Source organism: Pleurodeles waltl, chromosome 4_2 (assembly GCF_031143425.1).
Source record: "Pleurodeles waltl isolate 20211129_DDA chromosome 4_2, aPleWal1.hap1.20221129, whole genome shotgun sequence".
Classification (NCBI taxonomy): Eukaryota; Metazoa; Chordata; class Amphibia; order Caudata; family Salamandridae; genus Pleurodeles; species Pleurodeles waltl.
This window is the reverse complement of record NC_090443.1, coordinates 400246947-400273157: the sequence shown is the minus strand read 5'-3', so window position 1 is coordinate 400273157 and position 26211 is coordinate 400246947. Positions and strand designations below refer to the sequence as shown.

The window sequence follows — 26211 nt, the reverse complement described above, 5'->3', positions numbered from 1 at the left end:
CATTAGGAGCTCCACCGGGAAGGAGGAGCTGCAAAAGGCACTGAGGGCCTGGGTGACAGCCAAAAAAGCTGGGGGCACACAGAGGAGGAGGATGAGGATGAGAAGGTGCAGATTATACACAGTGGTGTAGTGGGCGGACCTGTTATGGCTGGGGGGAGGGTCTCAAGGGCAGGCAGTAGTGTGTCATCCAAGGGTCTGACTCCTGAAGAGTTGCAGGACAGACAGACAGAGAGGGCTCACCAGTTGGAGTTAGAAAAGATGAGGATGGCCATAGAAGAGAAGAAGATTCTACTTGCTCATGAGCTTAGTTTGAGGGAACTAGATCAGAGGAGCCAGTCTAGTAGAGATGGTGGCAGCAACCACAGTGCAGCCTGAGAGAAGGGTGCACATTCCTAAAGACCCAGTGCAGGATTACAAGATGGTAGATAACATATACTTGTGGCTTAAGGGATATCACTCTGCTCTTCACATGAATCTGGTCCCTGAAGCACATTGGGGGTGGGTCTGTGGAAGCACTTTGAGGTAGAGTGGAGGGATACTTTGACATCCTTAGGAGGTCCTCAGGGGCTCACTTACTCTATCATGAAGGACACCCTACTCACAAGGGAAGCTCTCACCCCTGAGCAGTACAAGGACAAGTTTAGGTCCTACAAAAAGAAGGAATCCCAAACTTGGTTGGAATGTGTTCATTCTTTTTGCAGGCCACAGGATGGTTGGGTGAAGGGCAGTAAAGTAACAACTTTTGAGGGGCTGTACAATTTGATTGCTTGGGAGCATTTGTATAGTCTTTGTTTTTCAGAGCTGTGTCAGCATCTGATTGACAGCAAGCTGACTGATCTTTGGAAGCTTGCGCAGGAAGCGGACTGTTGGGAGAGCACTAGTGTCCAAAAGAGGTATAGGGGAGACCACACCAAGGGTGGGCAGGGTCCCTCTCAGAAGAAAGGGGTTGGGGGGTAAGGGTAAACAGAGGGAGTTCTCTAAAGGGCCCCAACCTAGTTCACAGGGTAGGTATTCCCAGCCCTCCAGTGAGAAGCCATGGTTCTCCAAAGGGAAACCTGTGGAAGGGGGTCCCCGCAAGTGCTTTGCATAAGACCAGGTGGGTCATGTGAGAGGGGACCCTAAATGTCCTAATGGCACACAAGCACCCACTGGTGCTCAGTCACAGGGTTTGGCCAGTGTAGTGCTTGGAGAGGAGTTGGTGCCAGATGGGTGGGAGCCAGCTGAGATGACCTTGTCTCACTAGGGGACAGTGAGATGGTACAGACAACCCTAGTGCCTGAGAACACTAACAAGTACAGGCAATAGGTGACCATAAATGGACAGAGGGTGGAGGCTCTGAGAGACACAGGACCCAGTGTGACTACAGTGAGGAGTCAACTGTTGTCCGAAGAGCAGATAGACCCTGGTGTACTTCACCAAGTAGTTGCAGTGGATTCTCAGAGTGCCTGTGCAGAGTGGTGCAGATTCCCTTTGAATGGTGGGGGTAGAGGAGTCTCAAGTTCCTTGAAAGTAGCTGTGAGTCCAACCATGCTTGTGGATTGTTTGCTTGGCAATGACCTGGAGAATTCCCCTTGGAAGGAGGTGGAACACAGGTCACACATGGAGATGTTGGGGCTGCCTGGGTGAGTATGTGTATCTACCCGGTCCATGGCAGCCCGTCAGGGTGGTTAGAAGCCCCTGGAGCCTAAAACAGTGGCCCAGGGGTCTGCCAGTAAGAGAAAGGGCAAGAGGCATGGGAAAACGGTCCCAGAAGTTCCCACAGTCCTGGAGGCGGTCGAACCTGACGGTGACACCCTGGAGCCTACAGGGGAACAGGTGGCTGAGCTGGGGGAGGTCCCTGAGCTGTCACAGTGGCAGGAGGAAGGGGGTCCCATCAAGGAGGCATTCTGTGAGGCACAGACAGTATACCCTACTCTGGAGGGTTTGCGGCAGCAGGCTGCAAACCAGGCGGCTGGCAAGGAGCCAGGATCTCACCTAATTTATTGGGGGGACGGCCTCCTGAATAGTGAGCCTAAGGTTGCTGAACCTGGGTCAGCCCGTGTGCTGGTGGTACCCCAGTGCTTCCGAGCCTTCCTAGTGGGTCTGGCTCATGATGTGCCTTGAGCTTGACATCTGGGGGAGATAAGACCTTTGAGAGGTTTGTCACCCACTTTCATTGGCCCCAGATGCGCAGGCACTCAGATGCTCATTTAAGGTCTTGCCAGACTTGTCAGGCTTGTAGCATGAGTGGGGGGAAGTGCAAGGCTCCCCTTCAACCTTTTCCTGTGGTTAGTACCCCTATGAAAGGGTTGGTATTGACACTGTGGGGCCTCTGGATCCTAAGACAGCCATGGGCAAGAGGTTTATCCTGGTCTTGGTGGACCATGCCACCCGGTACCCAGAGGCCATTCCTCTGAGGTCAGTCACCTCCCCTGTGGTGGGACGTGCACTGATGGGGGGTTTTACCTGCATGGGGTTCCCCAAGGAAGTTGTATCTGATAGAGGTACCAACCTCATATCTACTTTTATGAAGTCTCTGTGGCAGGAGTGTGGGGTAACGTATAAGTTCACCACTCCTTACCACCCCCAAAGCATTGGTCTGGTTGAAAGGTTCAACCACACCTTAAAAGGTATGAATATGGGCCTGTCAGAGCCCTTGAGGCGTAAGTGGGATGTCCTTTTACCATGCCTTCTGTTTGCCTACAGGAGGTGCCTGAAAAAGGGCTTGGATTTAGTCCTTTTGAGTTACTGTATGGCCACCCTGTTAGAGAAAGCCCCCCGTAAACCTCCCCAGGTTGTATTCAGTTACATGCTGGCCTTTAGAAACCTGACTGCCCACTTCAGAGCTCTCGCACAAGAGAACCTAGAAGCAAGCCAGGAAGACATGAAACGGTGGTATGACCAGAATGCCACTGTGGTCGAGTTTCAACCTGGACAGAAAGTGTGGCTGATGGCGCCAGTGGAGCCTAGGGTGCTCCAGGACAAGTGGACTGGGCTGTTTGAGGTAGTGGAGTGCAAGAGCGAGGTCACCTACCTGGTGATCTTGCGCACTCCCAGGAACCCCTTGAGGGTCCTGCATGTGAACCGCCTCAAGCCGCACTTTGAGCACACTGAATTGTCTATGCTCCTCGCAACAGATGATGGGGTGAGGGAGGAGAGTGTAGGAGGCTGGACTGGCTTGTAGTGAGTACCAAGGGGTACTTGCACCTTGCACCAGGCCCAGTTATCCCTTATTAGTGTATAGGGTGTCTAGCAGCTTAGGCTGATAGATAATTGTAGCTTAGCAGAGCAGCTTAGGCTGAACTAGGAGACGTGTGAAGCTACTACAGTACCACTTAGTGTCATATGCAAAATATCATAAGAAAACACAATACACAGTTATACTAAAAATAAAGGTACTTTATTTTTATGACAATATGCCAAAGTATCTTAGAGTGTACCCTCAGTGAGAGGATAGGAAATATACACAAGATATATATACACAATAGCAAAAATATGCAGTATAGTCTTAGAAAACAGTGCAAACAATGTATAGTTACAATAGGATGCAATGGGGAAACATAGGGATAGGGGCAACACAAACCATATACTCCAAAAGTGGAATGCGAACCACGAATGGACCCCAAACCTATGTGACCTTGTAGAGGGTCGCTGGGACTATTAGAAAATAGTGAGAGTTAGAAAAATAACCCTCCCCAAGACCCTGAAAAGTGAGTGCAAAGTGCACTAAAGTTCCCCTAAGGACAAAATAGTCGTGTTAGAGGGAAAATGCAAGGAAAACACAAATCAGTAATGCAACAACGATGGATTCCTGACTGAGGGTACCTGTGGAACAAGGGGACCAAGTCCAAAAGTCACAAGCCACTCGGAGATGGGCAGATGCCCAAGAAATGCCAGCGGTTGGTGCAAAGAAGCTCTTACTAGGCTGAAGAACTGTGAATACTGCAGGAACGACAAGGGCTAGAGACTTCCCCTTTGGAGGATGGATCCCCCACGCCTTGGAGAGTCGTGCAGAAGTGTTTTCCCGCCGGATGGACGCCAACAAGCCTTGCTACACGCAAATCGTGCGTTTGGCGTTTTTGGACCCTGCTGGGGCCCAGGAGGGACCAGGAGGTCGCAAATTGGACCTGCAGAGAGAGGGGACGTCGAGCAAGACAAAGAGCCCTCACTGAAGCAGGTAGCACCCGGAGAAGTGCCAGAAACAGGCACTACGAGGATGCGTGAAACGGTGCTCGCCGAAGTTGCACAAAGGAGTCCCACGTCGCCGGAGACCAACTTAGAAAGTCGTGCAATGCAGGTTAGAGTGCCGTGGACCCAGGCTTGGCTGTGCACGAAGGATTTCCGCCGGAAGTGCACAGGGGCCGGAGTAGCTTGCAAAGTCGCGGTTCCCAGCAATGCAGCCCAGCGAGGTGAGGCAAGGACTTACCTCCACCAAACTTGGGCTGAAGAGTCACTGGACTGTGGGGGTCACTTGGACGGTGTCGCTGGATTCGAGGGACCTCGCTCGTCGTGCTGAGAGGAGACCCAAGGGACCGGTAATGCAGCTTTTTGGTGCCTGCGGTTGCAGGGGGAAGATTCCGTCGACCCACAGGAGATTTCTTCGGAGCTTCTGGTGCAGAGAGGAGGCAGACTACCCCCACAGCATGCACAAGCAGGAAAACAGTCGAGAAGGCGGCAGGATCAGCGTTACAGAGTTGCAGTAGTCGTCTTTGCTACTATGTTGCAGGTTTGCAGGCTTCCAGCGCGGTCAGCGGTCGATTCCTTATCAGAAGGTGAAGAGGGAGATGCAGAGGAACTCGGCTGAGCTCATGCATTCGTTATCTAAAGTTTCCCCAGAGACAGAGACCCTAAATAGCCAGAAAAGAGGGTTTGGCTACCTAGGAGAGAGGAAAGGCTACTAACACCTGAAGGAGCCTATCAGCAGGAGTCTCTGACGTCACCTGGTGGCACTGGCCACTCAGAGCAGTCCAGTGTGCCAGCAGCACCTCTGTTTCCAAGATGGCAGAGGTCTGGAGCACACTGGAGGAGCTCTGGACACCTCCCAGGGGAGGTGCAGGTCAGGGGAGTGGTCACTCCCCTTTCCTTTGTCCAGTTTCACGCCAGAGCAGGGGCTAAGGGGTCCCTGAACCGGTGTAGACTGGCTTATGCAGAATTGGGCACATCTGTGCCCAACAAAGCATTTCCAGAGGCTGGGGGAGGCTACTCCTCCCCTGCCTTCACACCATTTTCCAAAGGGAGAGGGTGTCACACCCTCTCTCAGAGGAAGTTCTTTGTTCTGCCATCCTGGGCCAGGCCTGGCTGGACCCCAGGAGGGCAGCTGCCTGTCTGAGGGGTTGGCAGCAGCAGCAGCTGCAGAGAAACCCCAGGAAGGGCAGTCTGGCAGTACCAGGGTCTGTGCTACAGACCACTGGGATCATGGAATTGTACCAACAATGCCAGGATGGCATAGAGGGGGCAATTCCATGATCATAGACATGTTACATGGCCATATTCGGAGTTACCATGGTGAAGCTACATATAGGTAGTGACCTATATGTAGTGCACGCGTGTAATGGTGTCCCCGCACTCACAAAGTTCAGTGAATTGGCTCTGAACAATGTGGGGGCACCTTGGCTAGTGCCAGGGTGCCCTCACACTAAGTAACTTTGCACCTAACCTTTACCAGGTAAAGGTTAGACATATAGGTGACTTATAAGTTACTTATGTGCAGTGTAAAATGGCTGTGAAATAACGTGGACGTTATTTCACTCAGGCTGCAGTGGCAGGCCTGTGTAAGAATTGTCAGAACTCCCTATGGGTGGCAAAAGAAATGCTGCAGCCCATAGGGATCTCCTGGAACCCCAATACCCTGGGTACCTCAGTACCATATACTAGGGAATTATAAGGGTGTTCCAGTAAGCCAATGTAAATTGGTAAAAATGGTCACTAGCCTGTCAGTGACAATTTGAAAGTAATGAGAGAGCATAACCACTGAGGTTCTGGTTAGCAGAGCCTCAGTGAGACAGTTAGGCACCACACAGGGAACATATACATGCACACCTATGAGCACTGGGGACCTGTGTGACAGGGTCCCAGTGACACATACATATAGGCCACAAACCTATGAGCACTGGGGTCCTGACCAGCAGGATCCCAGTGACACATAACAAACATACTGAAAACATAGTGTTTTCACCATGAGCACTGAGGCCTGGCTATCAGGATCCCAGCGAGACAGTGAAAACAGTGACAAACACCCTGACATACACTCACAAACAGGCCAAAAGTGGGGGTAACAAGGCTAGAAAGAGGCTACCTTCTCACAGAGAGTGAGTCTCTTCCTGACCTCCTGTCTGCTGGAGAGAAGGATGGGTCTGTGGAGGGAGTGAACCTCTCCCCCTTCCTGACCTTAGAACAACAGAGGGACTGTCGCCAGGTGTTGGGTCAGTTCACCTCCTTGTTCTCCTTAGTCCCAGGGGTCACACACTTGTGTACACAAGATGTGGACACTGGGAACAGTCCACCTTTTAAACAGAAAGTTTACGGGGTGACTGATAAGGTCAGGGCTAGCATCAAAGATGACGTATCAAAGATGTTAATCCTAGGGTTAATTGAGTTTTTTAGTAGTCCTTGGGCCAGCCCTGTGTTCTTGCTCCCAAAGGGTGCTGCTCCTGGTGCCACACCAGAACTCTGGTTCTGTTTGGACTACCGGGGTCTCAAAGACTGACGGGCACACCATCCCTGAGCTGATGAGCTCAACGATCGGTTGGGTGCTGCCAAATACCTGAACACATTTGACTTGACGTCTGGGTATGGGCAGATTGCCTTAACTGAGGGGGTCCAAGGAGAGGTCAGCATTTTCTACCCCGGATGGGCACTAGCAGTTTAAAGTAATGCCCTTTGGGATAAAAAATGCTCCTGCCATCTTTCAGAGGTTGGTCAACTAGGTGTAGGCTGGACTGGATGATTTCAGTGCATCCTACCTGGACGACATTGTTGTGTTCAGTCCCACTTGGGAGGAACACTTGCAGAACCTCTGCAGAGTGTTGGAGGCCCTGCAAAAGGCAGGACTCACTATTAAGTCCAGTAAGTGTCAGATAGGGCAGGGTTCAGTGGTGTTCTTGGGACAACAGGTAGGGAGTGGCCAGATGGCACCCCTACAGACAAAAATTGACACCATTCTGGCTTGGGGGCCTCCCAAGACCCAGACTGAGGTGAGGGCCTTTTTGGGCCTCACTAGCTATTACAGGCATTTTGTCAAGGAATATGGCACCATTGTTGCCCCCTTGAATGAGTTGATGTCTAAAACAGACAGAGGCTTGCCAGACCGCTTTTGATGCCCTGAAGGCTGCCATGTGCACAGCACCTGTGCTGAAGGCAGCTGATTTCTCCAAGGAGTTTGTTGTGCAAACTGATGCCTCAGAGCATGATACAGGAGCAGTGTTATCACAGCTAAATTAAGGGGGTCTAGATAAACCTGTAGCCTTCATTGGCAGGAGGTTACTTGCCATTGAACGTAGGTGGAGTGCAATAGAGCGTGAAGCTTTTGATGTGGTCTGGGTGCTGAAAAAGCTAAGACCCTACTTGTTTTAGATTTGCTTCTGGGTTCAGACCGACCACAGGCCCCTGAGATGGTTAATGCAGATGTGGGGTGAGAATCTAAAACTGTTGAGGTGGTCCATGTCCCTACAGGGAATGGACTTTATGGTGTAACATCGCCCTGGTACAGGACACGCCAATGCTGATGGTCTGCCCAGATTCTTCCGCCTTAGTGATGAGAACTCCATGAGGTTGGGCAGTTGCTCCCCACTTTCAGCTAGAGGGGACACGTGTTAGACTTGGCATCCTTGGCGTGGTCTTCCCTTTTTCCATCTGCTTCACAAGGTGTTGATGTGTGCTAGACTCTGTTTTTGCTGTTTTTGATACTCTGGGCACTATACCACTGCTAACCAGTGCTAAAGTGCAAGGGCTCTTATGCAAAATGTATTTGTAATTGGCTTATCCATGAGTGGCATATTTGATTTACTAGTAGAGGTGCCCAGGGCCTGTAAATCAAATGCTACTAGTGGGCCTGCAGCACTGGTTGTGCCACCCACATTAGTAGCCCTATAAACATGGATCAGACCTGCCACTACAGTGGTCTGTATGCAGTTTTAAAGTGTCAATTTGACTTGGCGAGTGTACCCACTTGCCAGGTATAAACCTCCCCTTTTTATATATGTAAGGCACCCGTAAGGTATGCCTTAGGTAGCCCCATAGGCATGGCGCAGTGTATGTTAAAGGGGGGACATGTACTAATGTGTTTTACAGGTCCTAACAGTGAAATACTGCCAAATTCGGTTTTCACTGTGCAAGGCATATCTCTCTCATAGGTTAACATGGGGGCTGCCTTTAAATATTATTAAAGTGCAGATTCCCTTTGGGAGATTATAGAAATCTGGAGTTTGGGGTCTTTGAACTCACAATTTAAAAATACATCTGTTGGTGCATTTGGTTTTTAGATTGTTAGTTTGAAAATGCCACTTTTAGAATGTAGGCATTTTCTTACTTAAACCATTCTGTGACTCTGCCTGTTTGTGGATTTCCTGTCTGGGTCAGTTTGACAGCCGGGCTGTTTACACCTCTCCTGTAGACAGTGACATAAAGAGATCTGAGGTGTAGCCTGCAATTCCTGATGAGCCATCTGTGCTAGAGTGGAGGGAGGATTGATCACTTACACCTGAATGGGCTGTGCTTGCCCTCTCACAATGCAGTCTCTAACCCCCTGGTGTGTGTCTGGGGCCTGGCCTGGGCAAGGCAGGATCCTGTAAACAACAGAGACTTTCCTTTGAAGTTTGCCTACTTCAAAGGCAAAAAGGGATATAAGTAGAGGACCCAAAACCCCTGAAAAGTATATCACTTCTGGATTCCAGAGGAACCTCTGCAAAGGAGAAGAGCTGAAGAGCGCTGCCCTTGCCTGTGACTGTGCTTTGTTGGGCTATCCTGCAGTTGCTTCTTCTGCCTGTGAAGGGGGCAAAGACTGGACTTTATTGTGCATTCCTGCTTGTGAAGAATCTCCAAGGGCTTGAACTGAGCTTGCCTCCTGTTTTGAAGTCTCAGGGCCATCAAAGACTTCCTCTGCTAACATCTGGACTTTCTGTTGAGACTTCTGCCAAGTGGCGCCCTATCCAGTCCCTGCACCCTTGAAAGCTGAAGTTGTCAGACAAGAGCTGAAAATCCACGCACAGAACGCTGTGCGGTCAAATATACGACACACCATTTGCAATGCGGCTGATAAACGACGTGCCACCGGCCTCACGGATAAAATTCACGCTCCACCTTCATGGGAGATTGACACATTGCGGCTGGAGACATGATGCGCAACACCCGCTTGCGGCTGCCGATAACGACGCAAACCCCACACAGTGCAGTTTTCTAACACCGTGTGGCAGGATTTTCCACTCAGCGTCCCTTGGCATCAAAGTCCACCCGACTCTGCGTGGATCTGAGGTGCCGTCCGGAAATCAACACATCACTCTCTTGCAAGGGAGAAAAATGACGCATAACCGGCCCGACCGGAGAAGGAAATGATGCACGACCTCACTTGCGAGTAAAGAATCGACATATCGCAGACTTTTCCAATGCATGCTTGTGCGGCTTTATTTTTTGCGCAAACCATGTACTTTCTGTAACAACAGCGTTCTCACTGCTTTCTAAGGATTGAGACTCTTATTCTTTTTAAAATTCATATCTTGACTTCTGTATGTTGGATTTCTGTTGTTTTGTTTTTGTTTGATTTAGAAAAATATTACCTATTTTTCTAAACTGGTGTGGTGTACATTTTGTAGTGTTTTCAATGTATTACTCTCTATGTTGGTGCAAATACTTTACACATTGCTTCTGAAGTTAAGCCTGCCTGCTTGTGCCAAGCTACCAAGGGGTTGAGCAGGGGTTAACTGAGGGTGATTCACCTTTACCCTAACAAGACTGAGAGTCCTTGCCTGGACAGGGGGTAACCTGACTGCCTACCAAAGACCCCATTTCTAACACTGCCCTTTTGTACCCGTTTTAGTTCTTTCTCAATTTCGACATGTCTTTTACCCTTCCCTGTCACAGGCACTTGACCCACCTACACAAGTGAGGTATCATTTTTATCAGGAGACCGAGGGAAACGTTGAGTGGTAGGAAATTTGTGACAGGGCAGTGATCCTACACAGAAATGTAAGGAAAATGTGATTTATTAGCTAAATTTGAGGTTTGCTGACGATTCTGGGTAAGAAAAGACCAGGAGATCCAAGCAAGTCATATCTCCCTGGACTCCCTCAGGTGTCTAGTTTTCAGGACCAAAAACGCAGGTGCCCCCCTTGCAAAAACAGGTAGTTTTGTAATAGATAATTTTGATGTGTCCATGTTGTGTTTTGGGGCATTTCCTGTCGTGGCCACTAGGCCTACCCACACAACTGAGGTACCATTTTTATCGGGAGACTTGGGGGATTGTTGAGTGCAAGGAAATTTGTGGCTCCTCTCAGATTCCAGAACTTTCCATCACCATAATGTGAGGGAAAAGTGTTTTTTTGTCAAATTTTGAGGTTTGCAAAGGATTCTGGGTAACAGAACCTGGTGAGAGCACCACAAGTTTCCCCATCCTGGGTCCCCGTAGGTGTCTAGGTTTAAAAAAATGCACAGGTTTGGTAGGTTTTCCTATGTGCCGGCTGAGCTAGAGGCCAAAATCCACAGCTAGGCACTTTCCAAAAAATAAGTCAGATTTCAATGTAAAAATGTGATGTGCCCATGTTGCATTTCCTGTCGCGGGCACTCGGCCTACCCACACAATGGAGGTACCATTTTTATCGGGAGACTTAGTGGAACACAGAATATAAGAACAAGTATTATTGCTCCTTGTCTTTCTCTACATTTTTTCCTTCCAAATGTAGGACAGTGTGTAAAAAAGAAGTCTATTTGAGAAATGCCCTGTAATTCCCATGCTAGTATGGGGACCCTGGAATTCAGAGATGTGCGAATAACCACTGCTTCTCAACACCTTATCTTGTGCCTTTTGTGGTAATACAAAGGTTTCCTTGATACCTATTTTTCACTCTTTATATTTCACCAAATGGATTGCTGTATACCAGGAATATAATGAAAACCCATTGTAAGGTGCAACTCATTTATTGGCTGTAGATACCTAGGGTTCTTGATAAACCTATAAGCCCTATATACCCCCGGATCTAGAAGAGTCCAGCAGATGTAACAGTATATTGCTATCAAAAATCTGCCGTAGCTGGAAAGATTTACAGAAGAAAATGTGCACAGAAATGGCTGGTTTTTTCAACTCAATGTCAATATTGTTTTTTATTTCAGCTGTTACTTTCTGTAGGAAATCATTAAAGGATCACACTAATGACCCCTTGCTGAGTTCAGAATTTTGTCTACTTTTCAGAAAGGTTCAGCTATCCGGGATCCACCATTGGTTTCCACCCCATTTCTGTCACTAACTGGAAGGAGGCTGAAATTACAAAAAAGTAGTGAAAATGGGGTATGTCCCAGTAAAATGCCAAAATTGTGTTGAGAAATGTGGTTTTCTGATTCAAGTCTGCCTGTTCCTGAAAGCTCGGAAGATGGTGATTTTAGCACCACAAGCTCTTTGTTGATGCCATTTTCAGGGGGAAAAACACATGCTTTCTTCTGCAGCACCTTTTCCCTTTTTTCTGAAAAAACTGAAATTTTAGCTGTATTTTGCTAAATTCTTGGTCTCATCCAGGGGAACCCGCAAACTCTGGGTCCTTTAGAATACCTAGGATGTTGGGGGAACAAATTGCCGATTTGGGGTGGGTAGCTTATGTGGACAAAAAGTTATGAGGGCCTAAGCGCGAACTACCCCAAATAGCCAAAAAAAGGTTCGGCATTTGAGGGGGAAAAGGCCTGGCAGCGAAGTGGTTATAAGATGGTATGAGCAGAATTGGTGAGGTGGAGTGCTCTCACTAGGTTGTGTAAGAATTCATAGAAAAAAGATCTATAGAGAATACCAGTTCTGAGCAACGATCTCACCTTAACAGCCTAATTAAAACAGTCAAGTTGAATGGCATTTACCATTTGTTAGAAAGCAGTTAATGTGTCTTTTATTATAACATGTTTGTGCTTTTTTAAAGGGTTAGCTGCTGCAAATGTTGATAATATGTATCTCTATTGGTAGTTTGTGGATGTTATAATTGCATTATTTTTTAAATTACTTTTCCGAGGGTTACTCCCAAATCCTTTTCCTTTTCCCTGCTGCTTATTTGCCCTTCCACAGTTGTTCTCCTTTCCTTCTTCTACGCCTTCCTTTCACCATTTTGTCTGTGAAGGACACATACCAACCCCTTCTTTTTTGCCCATTTTTAAAACTAGTTTATTTGCCCCCATGCACCTCTATCTTTACATTTTTTGTGGCATCCTCTTCCGTATCATCATACCACCTTCTAATCACAGTTTTACCACGCTTTTATCTTAAAATATTGATTATTTGAAAACTTTGTTCTCCAACCAGGATTTGCTGGAGAGATATTTGTTTTTCTTTTTTTGGTAAATTAATATTTTTACTGGTCTAGAGTTGTTTTTCACCAAATTGTTTTTTTTTTATTTGTAAGTCCACTAAATAGGGTTTTCAGAAATTAGTTTCTAATACATCTTTTCTATAGAAACTCCTGGTTAGTAGTCTCCTCTCTTTTATTCTTCAGCCGCCGCTCACCCCACCTCATTTTCACTCATGGGTTCATCAGCACCCACAGAACCCCCTTCCTTCCCCTTCACTCTTCCTACCTCCCAACAATCTATTACGAACACCTCTCCATTTTTTCCCCCCTTATTACATAATCTCTTTTTTCCTTATCGGACTCTCCTTTTTCTGAGATAGATAGATATATATATATAGATAGATAGATAATCAATCTTGGTGTTGGCAAGCAAAGGCAGCTGGCATTCTTATTGTGATGGGGTGTAAGTGGTTATGCTTACGGAGAAAGGAGTGACGCTGAGCTTGTAACTCACTCCCCTACTCCTTTCTCTCAACCGTGCTCTTTCCCACATGCACTCACTTCCCCAGCCCACGTTTCTTCCCCATAGACTCCTCCCTCTTCAGAAGGACTCAGCCCTGGCATCGGCCTCTCTCCTCACCCTTTCTGTGCCCACTTATCACCCCTGCCATTTCCCTTGTACAGCTACTCCTTTTTTTCTTCCGTGCCTCTCACCTCCCCCACCCTTCCATATCTGCCCTGTCCCACCTCACATATGTCACCCTACTTTTCATTCTCTGTCCCATTCATGGTCCCCTCACATCCATGCTTGGCTCATCTGCTTCACCTCACCCACATCTCCCCTCACTTCATCCACTTCATGCACCCTCGCCTCCTTTAGCTCCACTTCCTCTGAAGCACTATTTGCCTCTCCTAGCTCCCTTCCAAAGTCCGGCTAACAATCTCTCTGTGTCACTTCATTGTGCCACTCACACCATTGCCACATTTCTCTTCTCTAGTCTCTGGCCGCGCTCTTTTCCTCTCTTCCCTCTCAGATCTGGTCCTGTGCACCTGGCTTCCACTCCTCTTTCCCTTCCCACTATGCTCTCCTCCATCAGAATCTCATGTTCTCACTCTTCCCTCTCCTGCAGTGCCATCAAGCCCTGCCCTCCCTACCCATATCTGCCTCCCACCTTATTGTGCCCTCAGTGCAATCTTTAACCAGCTCGTAATTTATAAAAGAAAACGTGTTACGCCCCAAGGAGCTCAGAAGCCTGGGGCCAGTGCTATCAAAGTTGGGTGCTGAATACCAAATCTGCATAGTCCCGATTCCACCTCATGCCTCTTTAATCCGCCACCGGACATTCCCTACCCCTTTATCTCACTCTCGCAGATTATTTTACATTCTTCTTTTGCCACGGTTTTTACATCTTTCTCTTCATCCTTATCTTTTTTTGTTTTTCTTGCTCTGTATCAGTCTTTTGAGAAAACGAAGTGCCACTGGGACCCACCTGAAGCCACTAGATCAAATCAAGTACTCCCTTTTAATGCTCAGTCACTCTCTTCCTGGACTGTCCCCTCACAATCGCTGTTCCTCTTTACCAACTCTTGTACTTCATGTCTGGTGGTGCCTGTTTGGCTAAGGCCCATGCCATATTCATCCTCTCACTTTCTCTCCTGCCCGCTCCACTCACAGGCTCTTTTCCATTTTGACAACCTAGGACTACTTAGCTCTCCCCCGTTCCACCTCAGGTGTCCCCAACATCATCTTTAACCTTCTCTTCTGTGGCCCTCCACTGTGATCTCTTTTCACCCTTTCCCTCTTCTCCAGTGCCCTCCAAGCATTTTCCTGCCCGCCTGGTTCACCTTTCCAGCATAAGGTGCCTCTCATTCCTTATTCACCTCCTCATGGCTTCGCCACCCCCCCCAACAAACTCTTTTCCCTCACCTGTAGTACCCTCCAAGACATTGCCTGTCCGCCAGTCTCCTTTCTCTACCCCACATTATGGCCAATTCCCAAACACTCCCTTCTTCCTTCCCTGTGGTGTCCCCTCACAATCTGTTTTTCTGACTGCCTCTAAATTAAGTTCCGGGTTTGCGGAGCAGGGTTAGGTTTAAACGGACACCTTGATCCACATTCAAACGTGCTGATTAGTATATTGGCTGGATCACATATGCTCTCCGCTATCCCCTATAGGGCCCAACCTTTAATTTGAGGAGGGTTCCTGTATCGCATATTCAACACATTTTACTATAACAGTGAGGATTAGGTATGAATGTTTTGAGGTCCTGAAGAATTGCACCTAGATCTGTATAGACTGATTTAAGCGAGAAACATGTTGACCTTTTTTCAATTCAGGCAGTGTAGGGAAGTCCAACTCTGCCACATACATAGTTGAACCCTAGACTATAGGGCTCACTGACATCAGATACCACATTCTGAATAGGTTAAGACAGACATCATTCTTACGTCCCCGATCTAATTTGTTTTTAATCTTGACAGAGGCCCACATTTTCAATAAATATTTAATTATATGGTCCTACTAGTCAATTTTAATAGCTCACTTCACCAATCCCACATTATTCCATTCACCACCGGCAATTTTCTTCAAAAGATCTCCGGTAAAGAGCCCCGATCAGCCCATCAGAAATTACAGTGCTGGTCTGAAGAGGAGCAAAGCCCAATGATTAAGTATGTCACCAATTGGTGAGTGCGGTCTCCTGTTCCTGATTTTGGATACCCACAGGGCCCTTTGCTGATCTCTCCTGGACTAGGGGTAGATTCATCATATATTAATTTTAAAAAGTTTTCTTGTGGAACTGTGCATCTGTTTTTCTATGCCTCTAAATTACGCCTGCCGCTGTTGCTGGCTGTTCTCCCTACGCCAGTGAGATCATGCCACTTGACCCCCAATCTATGCCGTCCTCTCTCTTGCCCTTAGTGTAGTGTCATATCGTAGTGGAGCAGGGGTTAATTTGTAAATAAAAATACGGTGCCCAAAGCTCTTCTCCGAAACACGCGGCTGCTGTATTTAAATGTGCGAGAACGGAATACTGAGGCAGGGTAAGAATAAATCCATCTAGGGTCTCTTTAATCCATTTACAGCCACTCTCTGCCCCCTCAGCTCACTTCTGAATCCTTCTGCTTTATCCCTTAGTTACGCTTTTTCCGTCTATCTTTGCTCCATCTCACCCATTATTGCATTTTGCTCTCAGTTACTGCCTAATCCAGAAAAATAAGAGCCGGTCCTCAAAAATAAGTGCTGGTGCCCCGCACCGGCAACCACCGGCTAAAAGTAAGCACTGGAGAAACGCAAAAATGATGGTTCTCCCTGCAGAATATGAAGAAAAGCCACTGGGCTTGCCTTCACTTGCGAATATTCATTGTCCTTCGCTAACTCGTCTCCACCTGAAGGACTTGACACCCCCTCTACACCGCGGGGGCTGCAAGAACCTGTATTACGTACTTGTCCTGCCACGGTCTCCCCCTGCCTCCGAGCACAGCTCCTTGACCCTGCCTTTCAGGATAGCGCCGGGAGATGCAGGCTTCATTCTGAGGCGATGTTATGAAAACAAGTGCCAGAATCGCTGCTGCCGTCGAGGCCCTGGGGCTGATTTCAGCAACAGTTCGGAGCTGCGGATGGATAGATTGGATGTGAAGGATGGCAGATATCCAGAACTTTGACTCGGCTCCCGGAGACAAAGCCAAGCCTTGGAAGGTCGCCGGGCCCGAGATAACCATCTATATTCCGCATCCTCTCGCTCCCTGACCGTGACTCCTTCTCTGCCCGGGAAACCATTGAATCTTGAAACAAAATGGAGTCGAAGATCAACAACAAACTAAGGCCTGGACCCCTAATATTTCAATTGAGTTATCGGGGGTATTCGCTTTAAAGGTGCAAGCTGTGGTAATGCTAATAAACGGAGATCGCCCAAGAGTCATCATCTAAATCTCTCTTGTGCTGTTGGTGTCGGATTGGTTCTTTTGGCCGTGCTTCTGCCTCGGACCCCAGAGCTGGACAGACGTATGATCCTGATCATCCAGTATTTCACAGATGATACCTTACTAAACAGCAAAATACCAGCTCAACCGGACATCAAACACATCTCTGCCTCTTTATACCCCCTATTTATACCAAACCAGTGCTTGAAATGGAAAAAATGAAGTGCAGGTACTCTGTGCCAGAGTACCTGCTTGTTTCTGAGAAGTGCCGGTACTCTCCAATTAAAAGTATTGCGTTTTTCTTGAGATGTGCCGGTACTATCCCTCTCAAAATAAAAAAGTGCCGGTACTCAGTACCGGCCCATTTAAAGCACTGTATCAAACTTATTTTTGTGACCTGGACTTACTCTTCGACAATGTAATTTGACCAACATCAAGATAGAGACAAGCAGAAAAGGAAGAAAGAAAGAAGAGAAAGATTAGTAAAATAGACCTGAGGTAGAAATCAGGGATTTCTACTTTTTTCAGTTTTCCTCATCTTACCCAATTTCCCCATATTTTTCTTCCCTGTCTTATATCTTTCCCTTCCTCCTTCTTTGGAGGTCAAAATACAATGATAAAAGTAAGTCCTGCTTCTCATCAATAAGTGTTGGTACCCACCACCTCCAACACTGACACACATTAAGCACACCTACTGGACAGAAACAAGGTGAGTGGACACTGTTTCAACTTTGCCCACCCAGAAGCATAGAAAAAAACAACATCAAGGAATCTGACCTCTGAAGTAGTGCATCCACTGAGGATGTCCAGAGAGGTATATTCAAATGCCTTCCTGGGCGGCCTCCTGGTTAGTTAACTTGTCCTGTTAAAAACTGTTTGATATTCAGCACCCTGTTGGATCTGCGCTACTTGCATATCTGCCAGTGTTTAGTGTACATATGTATGTTCATTCTCCTTAGAAACCTATTGTGTATTCACTGAGGCGTGCCTTCTTGTTCTCCCAGATGGACCTGGATGACACTCGTTACATTTCTGGAGACATGTAGCATTGCGGACTAAAGAGGCCTCAACCCTTGCTCATAAAGAGTCTTTAAAACAATCCCTTGTGTGATATCACGAAGATTGGGAATATAGTGCTGCTCATGCTTGGTCTTACTTTGACTTGTTCAGGAAGCAACCTCTAAATGTAACCTTGGAACTGTGTACCCTTCCTGTGTAGTCCAAGACGTTTAACACAACTTGACTCTTCCCATAGTTGAGGACCGTCGCCGCAGTTCAAAAGATAAATGGGTAGAATTAACTGCCTAATTTCCGTGGAATCACCTGGGCGCTCAGTTCTCTTCCTCATAAAGGACTGTATGATCTCAAATATTTCGCTCAAGCCTGACTGCAGATCTGCAGCTGTCCTACACTACCGTAGAAAACTGTCTACACACTTCCATAGCTCCTTTCAAGGGTCTCTAGCACCCAGATGTTTGTTGCCTTTCTAACATGTTTATCTGGGGCCCTAGTTTATACAAAGCTCAAGTCTAGAAGCTTACAGTCCAGCTGACAGTAGATATCTTGCACTAGCACCAACTACCAAGTAATGTTGTTCAGTTTTATAGTGATTGTTGATATGTATAAAAGTCACCCCCTGCCAGCTCTGTCTTTTGGTCTGTAACCGATTGAATGTTTGACTTGCACCCTATCCCTATAGTAGGCTCTACCAACACAAGAATGTTCTTGCTTTGTATAATATAATTATATATTTGTAATTATAATATCATTGCAAAGAAAGAAAACATAAGGTTAGCATTTGAATGTTAAAATAGCCCTGGCCATGCTGTGCTGCACTCACTGCAATCTGTGTGCTCTAAGCGGATAATTACTGCTCATAGCATTACAATACTCTACCTTTCACGGGACAACTGCCCCAACTAGGGATGTCTTCAGGCAAATTAACCTAGATGAAGTAATATTTCTAGCTAAAAACAACTGGTAATTGTAAGTTTGACCATCTGCAGAATCTGAGGTTGCATGGTGAATGAGTTCATAGGTATTACTCCCAGATATGCACCAAATAAAAAAGCTTTCGGAAACTCACCAAGAAGTAGGCTACAATCACAGAACAGAGGAGTTCTGGGATGATCAAGTATCAAGACCTCACTAATAGATCCATTCAAAACTTGTCAAGTATCCATCCACTTATCCATCCCCCTATCCATCCACTTCTCATGTTCTCTGGAGGCTGCCCTAAGCCCCTTCCACATCTTTTTGATCACTAGCTCAGTATGCCCACTCTCATTGGTAATATTATACTGTAAAGGGAAACTATTTCAGCAATTTTTCAAATATGGACCGTGGAGAGCAACAGAGTGTATTGCAAAGCCTTGGGTCTTTCCCCAGTGTATTGATTTAAGATCAAAAAGGTAATGTTTTTTTATGTTGGGATCTGGTTATCAAGAAAACACCTGCATTAAGAATGTAGCAGTCTGTAGTGTGAAATGGTGCAAGAGGACTCAATGTCATCTTAAGTATTTTTAGGGCCTTGATTAAGGCACATTTAAGGGGAGGAGCGTTCAGAAGAAACTTTGAATTTTATTATCTATTTAATAGTTATTAAAGTCTGCAAGATACCAAAGAATATTAAGTTATATGTTAAATTATAATAAATGGAGCAGGATAAAAACAACCATACTATATCATTGCTGGGAGCCCAAAAAACTAACATGACTCTGGGTAGATAGAGTCTGAGGTGGAAGCAAGTAGCCAATTAGACAGTGGTTGAAATAATGAAATGGAGATGATATACAGAGAAAAATCACTTTCCATTACGGTCTCAGAAGATGGGGACACTGGGCAAATGCCTACTTTACCAATGTCTCAAAATGTCTTTGATAAGACAGCTGGTGTGCCAGCCATTACCCTGATCGCAGGCAGCCCATCATTAAATGTGTGTCAAATTTTATTTTAGTAACTTCCAACAGGACGTATTCTTTTTCTAAGTAACATCATTAATTGTGGTCCACTATGGAACTCCTTTCATCCTCACTTGTTTTTGTTTGTGTGGAATTTACTCACTGCTTATTCTGATTTGATCAATTGTTGTTTTTGATGACCTTTTGATGTTTGCTAATTTTCTGTGCGGAAATTATGAATTTTTTATGTTGAGTATTGCACCATTGACTATCACTTGACAGAGCGTGCACTTCATTAAATACCTGTCATAAATTCAATTAAATTCTGACCAGTGGTAGTGTTTTAGGTGATGTTGCAGTTTTTCCTTTACTGCTGTTTCTGTTGTTCTCCAGTCCCTTTCCGGGACCGTTATAGTAAGGAATAGAATAAAGAAGATGATTCCAGTGGTATTTGAAGTTTATAGCAAATTAATTGGACATTACACCATGGTTCTACCTCCTTGTCCCGATCCTCACTAATTGAGGGACATGTTGAATGGGGTGAGGAAGGATGACCCAAATTTGTAATGAAGATTGTTGGTAATCCAGTTCTTCTATTTCACTGTTCATGGACTGTTTCTACTTAGTTCACATTGTAACTGTTTGTTTCCTAATGCCTTCTAACTGGGCCTGAGCAATATTTAAATTAATTTGCATATTTTTGGAAATTGTGTGTTGTGCCTGTCACACAAAATTCCTGAAATTACTCCATTATGCCACTTTGCGTAATGATGTGCCATTTGCAGTAACAATGAACAGCGGATGACATTACAACGAATGCACAGGAACAACAGAACGCAAATGGTTGTTCTTTGTGGTTCCTTTGATTAAATGCATCCTTGCTCCAAAAATCGACTTAGCAGTGTATTTTGCACTAAAATACAGGGCAAAATGATGAATGTGCATTCCCCATAATTATGCGTAATTGCGCGTAATTTTGCGGTAATTAAGCAAAAGAAAATTCCACGAATTCCACACATCCCTAATGTTAACTGTTCTCTGCTCTTCATTGTAATGTTAATTTATGCCATGTATTACCTGTTTGTTTCCACTTTTGTTTGTAGGTGGCGTGGTCCTGAACCCAGCATACTATGGCATGCTTGGCCACACTAACACTATGATCCACGAGGTAGGCCATGTCCTTGGCCTATACCACGTCTTCAAAGGGGTGAGTGAACGGGAGTCCTGTGATGACCCTTGCCGTGAGACTGTGCCCTCCATGGAGACCGGGGACCTCTGTGCTGACACCGCCCCCGCTCCAAAGAGCGAGCTCTGTCAGGATCCAGACCATGCCAATGATACCTGTGAACATACCCTCTTCTCAGGGACACCCTACAACAACTACATGAGCTACACAGGTGAGCCGAAGACATGAAGAGTGTGCACCCCAATTTTCATCGGTAATATTCCAATTACAGTTGAGATTCTCAGACCACATGAAAACAGAATATATATGTGGGGATCCAATGGTCAAATTGTAGACCAGTGCACTGGTCCAGTAATATTTAACAGTTTTCAATATCACAACCCACGTAGAGGTGTGCAAAAGTAAGCAAATAAACATTATGGACATGATTTAGAGTTGTGTTCTAATGAACAATCCTCTGATTTCCTGAGAAAGCAGTTAATCAGGACAAGCGTCCACAGGTGGGATTTATTCTACCCTACGAAGCAAATAAAAAAAAATACAAGTTTACTAATGGTTACATTTATAAGCTATATTGTTTAATAATCTTACCTTCATTAAAGTAAGTTTAAATTCTAAACCCCATGGCAACATTGCCAGTACCGAACAGAATGTTCTATTATTTCTGTTTGTCTTTGATGTTGTGTTAATTAGTGTTATTCTGTAATATGAGTCAATAACTGACATGTCATTGAAGGGGTTGTCTTTAGGGACAAGATGGGGGTTTAGCCTCACCCTTTGACCTCGAATGCCTTAACTGTATCTTTACAATGTTGGAAGCGGGCCAGCAACCAGTGCATAATTTGAACCAGTGGTTTCTGATTCTTGACATCGGCACTTTGTTGTGAACACGGGCTCTTACGACAGTCTGCCACATGGTGGCACTGTTTGTCTGTTTTTTTTTTTAGCAGCACAACAGGTGTTTAAAAATTAAATATACATTAAAATCCCTAATACCTGCCACCGAAAGCTAAAAGAATAGTTGGGAGACATGTCATGCTAATGTATATTTAATATCTGAATTGTCACACTTGTATAAGTGTAATGGCTAGTAGTGATAGTACTGTCACTAGCAGTGCTAGTGGGAGCAATGGGTGGTGAAAGCTGCAGTTGTCTCCTGGCAAAGGCCCTAGCTGTTCTTTTCTTAGAAATTGACCACTGTGAGCAACCCTTCCATCCGTGGCCTCTGTGATTAGAGCTCAGTGTGATGCAGTTGCGGGACGAAGACAGCAGACCTCTGGGGCATGGTCATTGGTGGTCTGTTTGTTCGACAGGCTTGTCAGACACCATGGGTTACCACCTCAGTAAGTACTGATCGGGTCTTGTGTGACCATATAAGAATAGTGTAAAAGGCTAGTCATCCTGCCTTGTACCCTAATCAAGTCTCTCCATCTCTCTCTCTGTCCCTTCGTGCACTTCCTTACCCCTCCCTCTCTGCCCCCTCCCGTTCCTCCTCCTCCTCTCCCTAACCCTCTTGCCTCCCGCCTTTTCTCCCTTCCTCTCTGCACCTTCTTGCTCCCCCTCCATCTGTTCCTTTTTGGTCTACTTCCTTCTTTCCTTTTCCTCTCTTCTTCCCCTTGCTCCTTTCTGTTTCTGTCCCCTGTTGCCCATTTACCGTCTCCTTTTTCTGTTCCCTATTGAACCCACACACTCTGCTTTCCTCTCTATTCCCTTTTTGTCCCCCTGCCTCCTCTTGCTCTCCTTACTGACCTGCCTCTTTGTTTCCTCTTCCTTCCCTTAACTCTCCCTCTCTTTCTGCCTTTCCTTGCTCACACACCTCTCTTTCACCTTTTGCTCCTCCTTAACAACTTTCTCACTGTCATCTCTTGCTCCCTCTTATCCCACCAATCTGCCTGCGTCCACTCTTCCTCCTTTCTCCTTCTTTCTGTCCTTGCTTGTTCACCCTCTGCCACCTCTCGTGCTCTCTCCTGCCACATCTTTTCTTCCCTGATCCTCACTTGCTCCCTTTTTTCTCCCATCCCCTCTATCCTTTCTTACTGCCCTCTCTGCTCTCACTCTCAGATGACAGCTGCACAGACAGCTTTACTCCAAACCAAGTTGCTCGGATGCACTGCTACTTGGACTTGGTTTACGAGAAGTGGAGCCCAAACCGAAAGCCCGCCCCCATCCCTATGCCTCCAGTGGTGATTGGACAGAGTCGGGATTCTATCACCATCCATTGGCTGCCTCCTATCAGCGGTGTTCTGTATGAAAGGTAGGTGGTTTGGGGCTAGTGCCGTCAGAGTCTAATAGATGCTCATATTGCTCAATTCGAAGGAGCAGTCTGCTGATCCATCTTCTAGCACAGCGAGGCATTCACAGTATGTAACCGGCTAACAATGCTATTCAACAAAACAGTCCCCTTGGGCAGACATGATGAGACACAATACGGAGGGCAAAATATATATAAAAAAATCAACAGCTAAGTAAGTCTACATTTTATATACCTAACTCCACATACATACACCTACACTGTACATATATCTTCAAGGTACGTAGATGTGTATGTGGTAATGGTAAATCTGTACTTTTTTATGCACTTACCATTTGATATTTTGTCCCTTGATATTCTGTCCTTGATATTCTTGTACCACAGTGTTCTGTGGCTTGACTTAACCCAAGGGTAGGTCGCTCCCCCGGCCGCTGCAGCTCCTCCAGGTTCCTGAGTTCCTGGACCCACCTAACAGTAAGTACCCCCCACCTCCCAGCCCCTCGCTCTGCCCCGCGCTACTCACCCTCTCTCCTGCTCCTGCTTCTTTTCTTCTTCTCTGCTCTTCCTCCTCGCTCCTCGTCTGTAATCTTCTGCTGTACTCTTCTTTTCCCCGTCTTCTCTCTTCTTCTCTTCTTCCTCATCTTCTTCTGTGGTCTTCTGCCTTCTGTTCTTCGTTTTCTGTGTGTTCTTCTGTGTTCTTCCGGTCTTCTGTTCCCTGTTCTTCCGGTCTTCTGTTCTTCTGTTCTTCCGGTCCTCTGGTCTTCTGCCTTCGGCTCTTCTGCCTCCTCCGTCTTCTTCTCCCCGCGCCTGCCCTCCTGCTCCTACCTCATCCCCCTCCCTCACTCGCATCCCCCTCTCTATCTCCCCTATCTAACCCGTTCACTATCTACCTCCCTCACTCCTCCTATCTACCTATCTCTCTATCTCTCTATCCCACTATCTAATCTCCCTCACTCTCCACCTCCTCCTATCTTCCTATCTCTCTATCTATTTCCCTATCTATCGATTTCTCTATCTATCTATTTTCTCTATCTACTTCTCTATCTTTCCCCCCCTTCCCGCCACCCCCTCTATTACCTATCTTCCTATCCTCTCACTCTACCTCTCACCCTCACCCACCTCTACAACCCCCCTCCCCTATCTTCACAACCCTACTCCTATCTTTCTCCCTAATCTCCTAAACCTCCTAACACTCACCCCCCTCCACCCTTAAACCCCCCTCCCCCAGCTCTTCTCACTCTACCTGTCCCCCCCCTCCCTCGCGCTTTCCCGCCGCAACCTCCTGCACGCCCCGCCCCCCAGCTCCCATTCGCCCCCAGCTGACCCCTCCCCCCCTCCTACCTCATATGGCGGCCGCTGCGCGACAGTGGTAGCGACCCTTGACCCAAGGGTAGGTCGCTCCCCCTGCCGCTGCAGCTCCTCCAGCTCCTCCAGGTTCCTGAGTTCCTGAGACCCACCTAACAGTAAGTACCCCCCACCTCCCAGCCCCTCGCTCTGCCCCGCGCTACTCACCCTCTCTCCTGCTCCTGCTTCTTTTCTTCTTCTCTGCTCTTCCTCCTCGCTCCTCGTCTGTAATCTTCTGCTGTACTCTTCTTTTTCCCGTCTTCTCTCTTCTTCTCTTCTTCCTCATCTTCTTCTGTGGTCTTCTGCCTTCTGTTCTTCGTTTTCTGTGTGTTCTTCTGTGTTCTTCTGTGTTCTTCTGTGTTCTTCCGGACTTCTGTTCCCTGGTCTTCTGTTCTTCTGTTCTTCTGTTCTTCCGGTCCTCTGGTCTTCAGCCTTCGGCTCTTCTGCCTCCTCCGTCTTCTTCTCCCCGCGCCTGCCCTCCTGCTCCTACCTCATCCCCCTCCCTCACTCGCATCCCCTCTCTATCTCCCCTATCTAACCTGTTCACTATCCACCTCCCTCACTCCTCCTATCTACCTATCTCTCTATCTCTCTATCCCACTATCTAATCTCCCTCACTCTCCACCTCCTCCTATCTTCCTATTTCTCTATCTATTTCCCTATCTATCGATTTCTCTATCTATCTATTTTCTCTATCTACTTCTCTATCTTTCCCCCCCTTCCCGCCACCCCCTCTATTACCTATCTTCCTATCCTCTCACTCTACCTCTCACCCTCACCCACCTCCACAACCCCCCCTCCCCTATCTTCACAACCCTACTCCTATCTTTCTCCCTAATCTCCTAAACCTCCTAACACTCACCCCCCTCCACCCTTAAACCTCCCTCCCCAGCTCTTCTCACTCTACCTGTCCCCCCCTCCCTCGCACTTTCCCGCCGCGACCTCCTGCACGCCCCCGCCCCCCAGCTCCCATTCGCCCCCAGCGGACCCCTCCCCCCCCTCCTACCTCATATGGCGGCCGGTGCGCGACAGTGGTAGCGACCCTTGACCCAAGGGTAGGTCGCTCCCCCTGCTGCTGCAGCTCCTCCAGCTCCTCCAGGTTCCTGAGTTCCTGAGACCCACCTAACAGTAAGTACCCCCCACCTCCCAGCCCCTCGCTCTGCCCCGCGCTACTCACCCTCTCTCCTGCTCCTGCTTCTTTTCTTCTTCTCTGCTCTTCCTCCTCGCTCCTCATCTGTAATCTTCTGCTGTACTCTTCTTTTCCCTGTCTTCTCTCTTCTTCTCTTCTTCCTAATCTTCTTCTGTGGTCTTCTGCCTTCTGTTCTTCGTTTTCTGTGTGTTCTTCTGTGTTCTTCTGTGTTCTTCTGTATTTTTCTGTGTTCTTCTGTGTTCTTCCGGTCTTCTGTTCCCTGTTCTTCCGGTCTTCTGTTCTTCTGTTCTTCTGTTCTTCCGGTCCTCTGGTCTTCTGCCTTCGGCTCTTCTGCCTCCTCCGTCTTCTTCTCCCCGCGCCTGCCCTCCTGCTCCTACCTCATCCCCCTCCCTCACTCGCATCCCCCTCGCTATCTCCCCTATCTAACCCGTTCACTATCTACCTCCCTCACTCCTCCTATCTACCTATCTCTCTATCTCTCTATCCCACTATCTAATCTCCCTCACTCTCCATCTCCTCCTATCTTCCTATCCCTCTATCTATTTCCCTATCTATCGATTTCTCTATCTATTTTCTCTATCTACTTCTCTATCTTCCCCCCCTTCCCGCCACCCCCTCTATTACCTATCTTCCTATCCTCTCACTCTACCTCTCACCCTCACCCACCTCTACAACCCCCCCTCCCCTATCTTCACAACCCTACTCCTATCTTTCTCCCTAATCTCCTAAACCTCCTAACACTCACCCCCCTCCACCCTTAAACCCCCCTCCCCCAGCTCTTCTCACTCTACCTGTCCCCCCCTCCCTCGCGCTTTCCCGCCGCGACCTCCTGCACGCCCCCAGCTCCCATTCGCCCCCAGCTGACCCCCCCCCCCTTCTACCTCATATGGCGCCCGCTGCGCGACAGTGGTAGCGACCCTTGACCCAAGGGTAGGTCGCTCCCCCTGCCGCTGCAGCTCCTCCAGCTCCTCCAGGTTCCTGAGTTCCTGAGACCCACCTAACAGTAAGT

General features: G+C 47.2%; 1 protein-coding gene across 1 annotated transcript in view; it reads left to right on the top strand.

The window, feature by feature from the left end:
- Nucleotides 1-26211, top strand: part of PAPPA2 (pappalysin 2) — a 796947-nt gene that overhangs the window by 408508 nt on the left and 362228 nt on the right. Inside the window, exons 4-5 of the mRNA XM_069231564.1 lie at nucleotides 20375-20668; nucleotides 22519-22711. Of these exons, the coding sequence (XP_069087665.1) occupies nucleotides 20375-20668; nucleotides 22519-22711 (487 nt within the window). The remainder of the gene's footprint in view (nucleotides 1-20374; nucleotides 20669-22518; nucleotides 22712-26211) is intronic.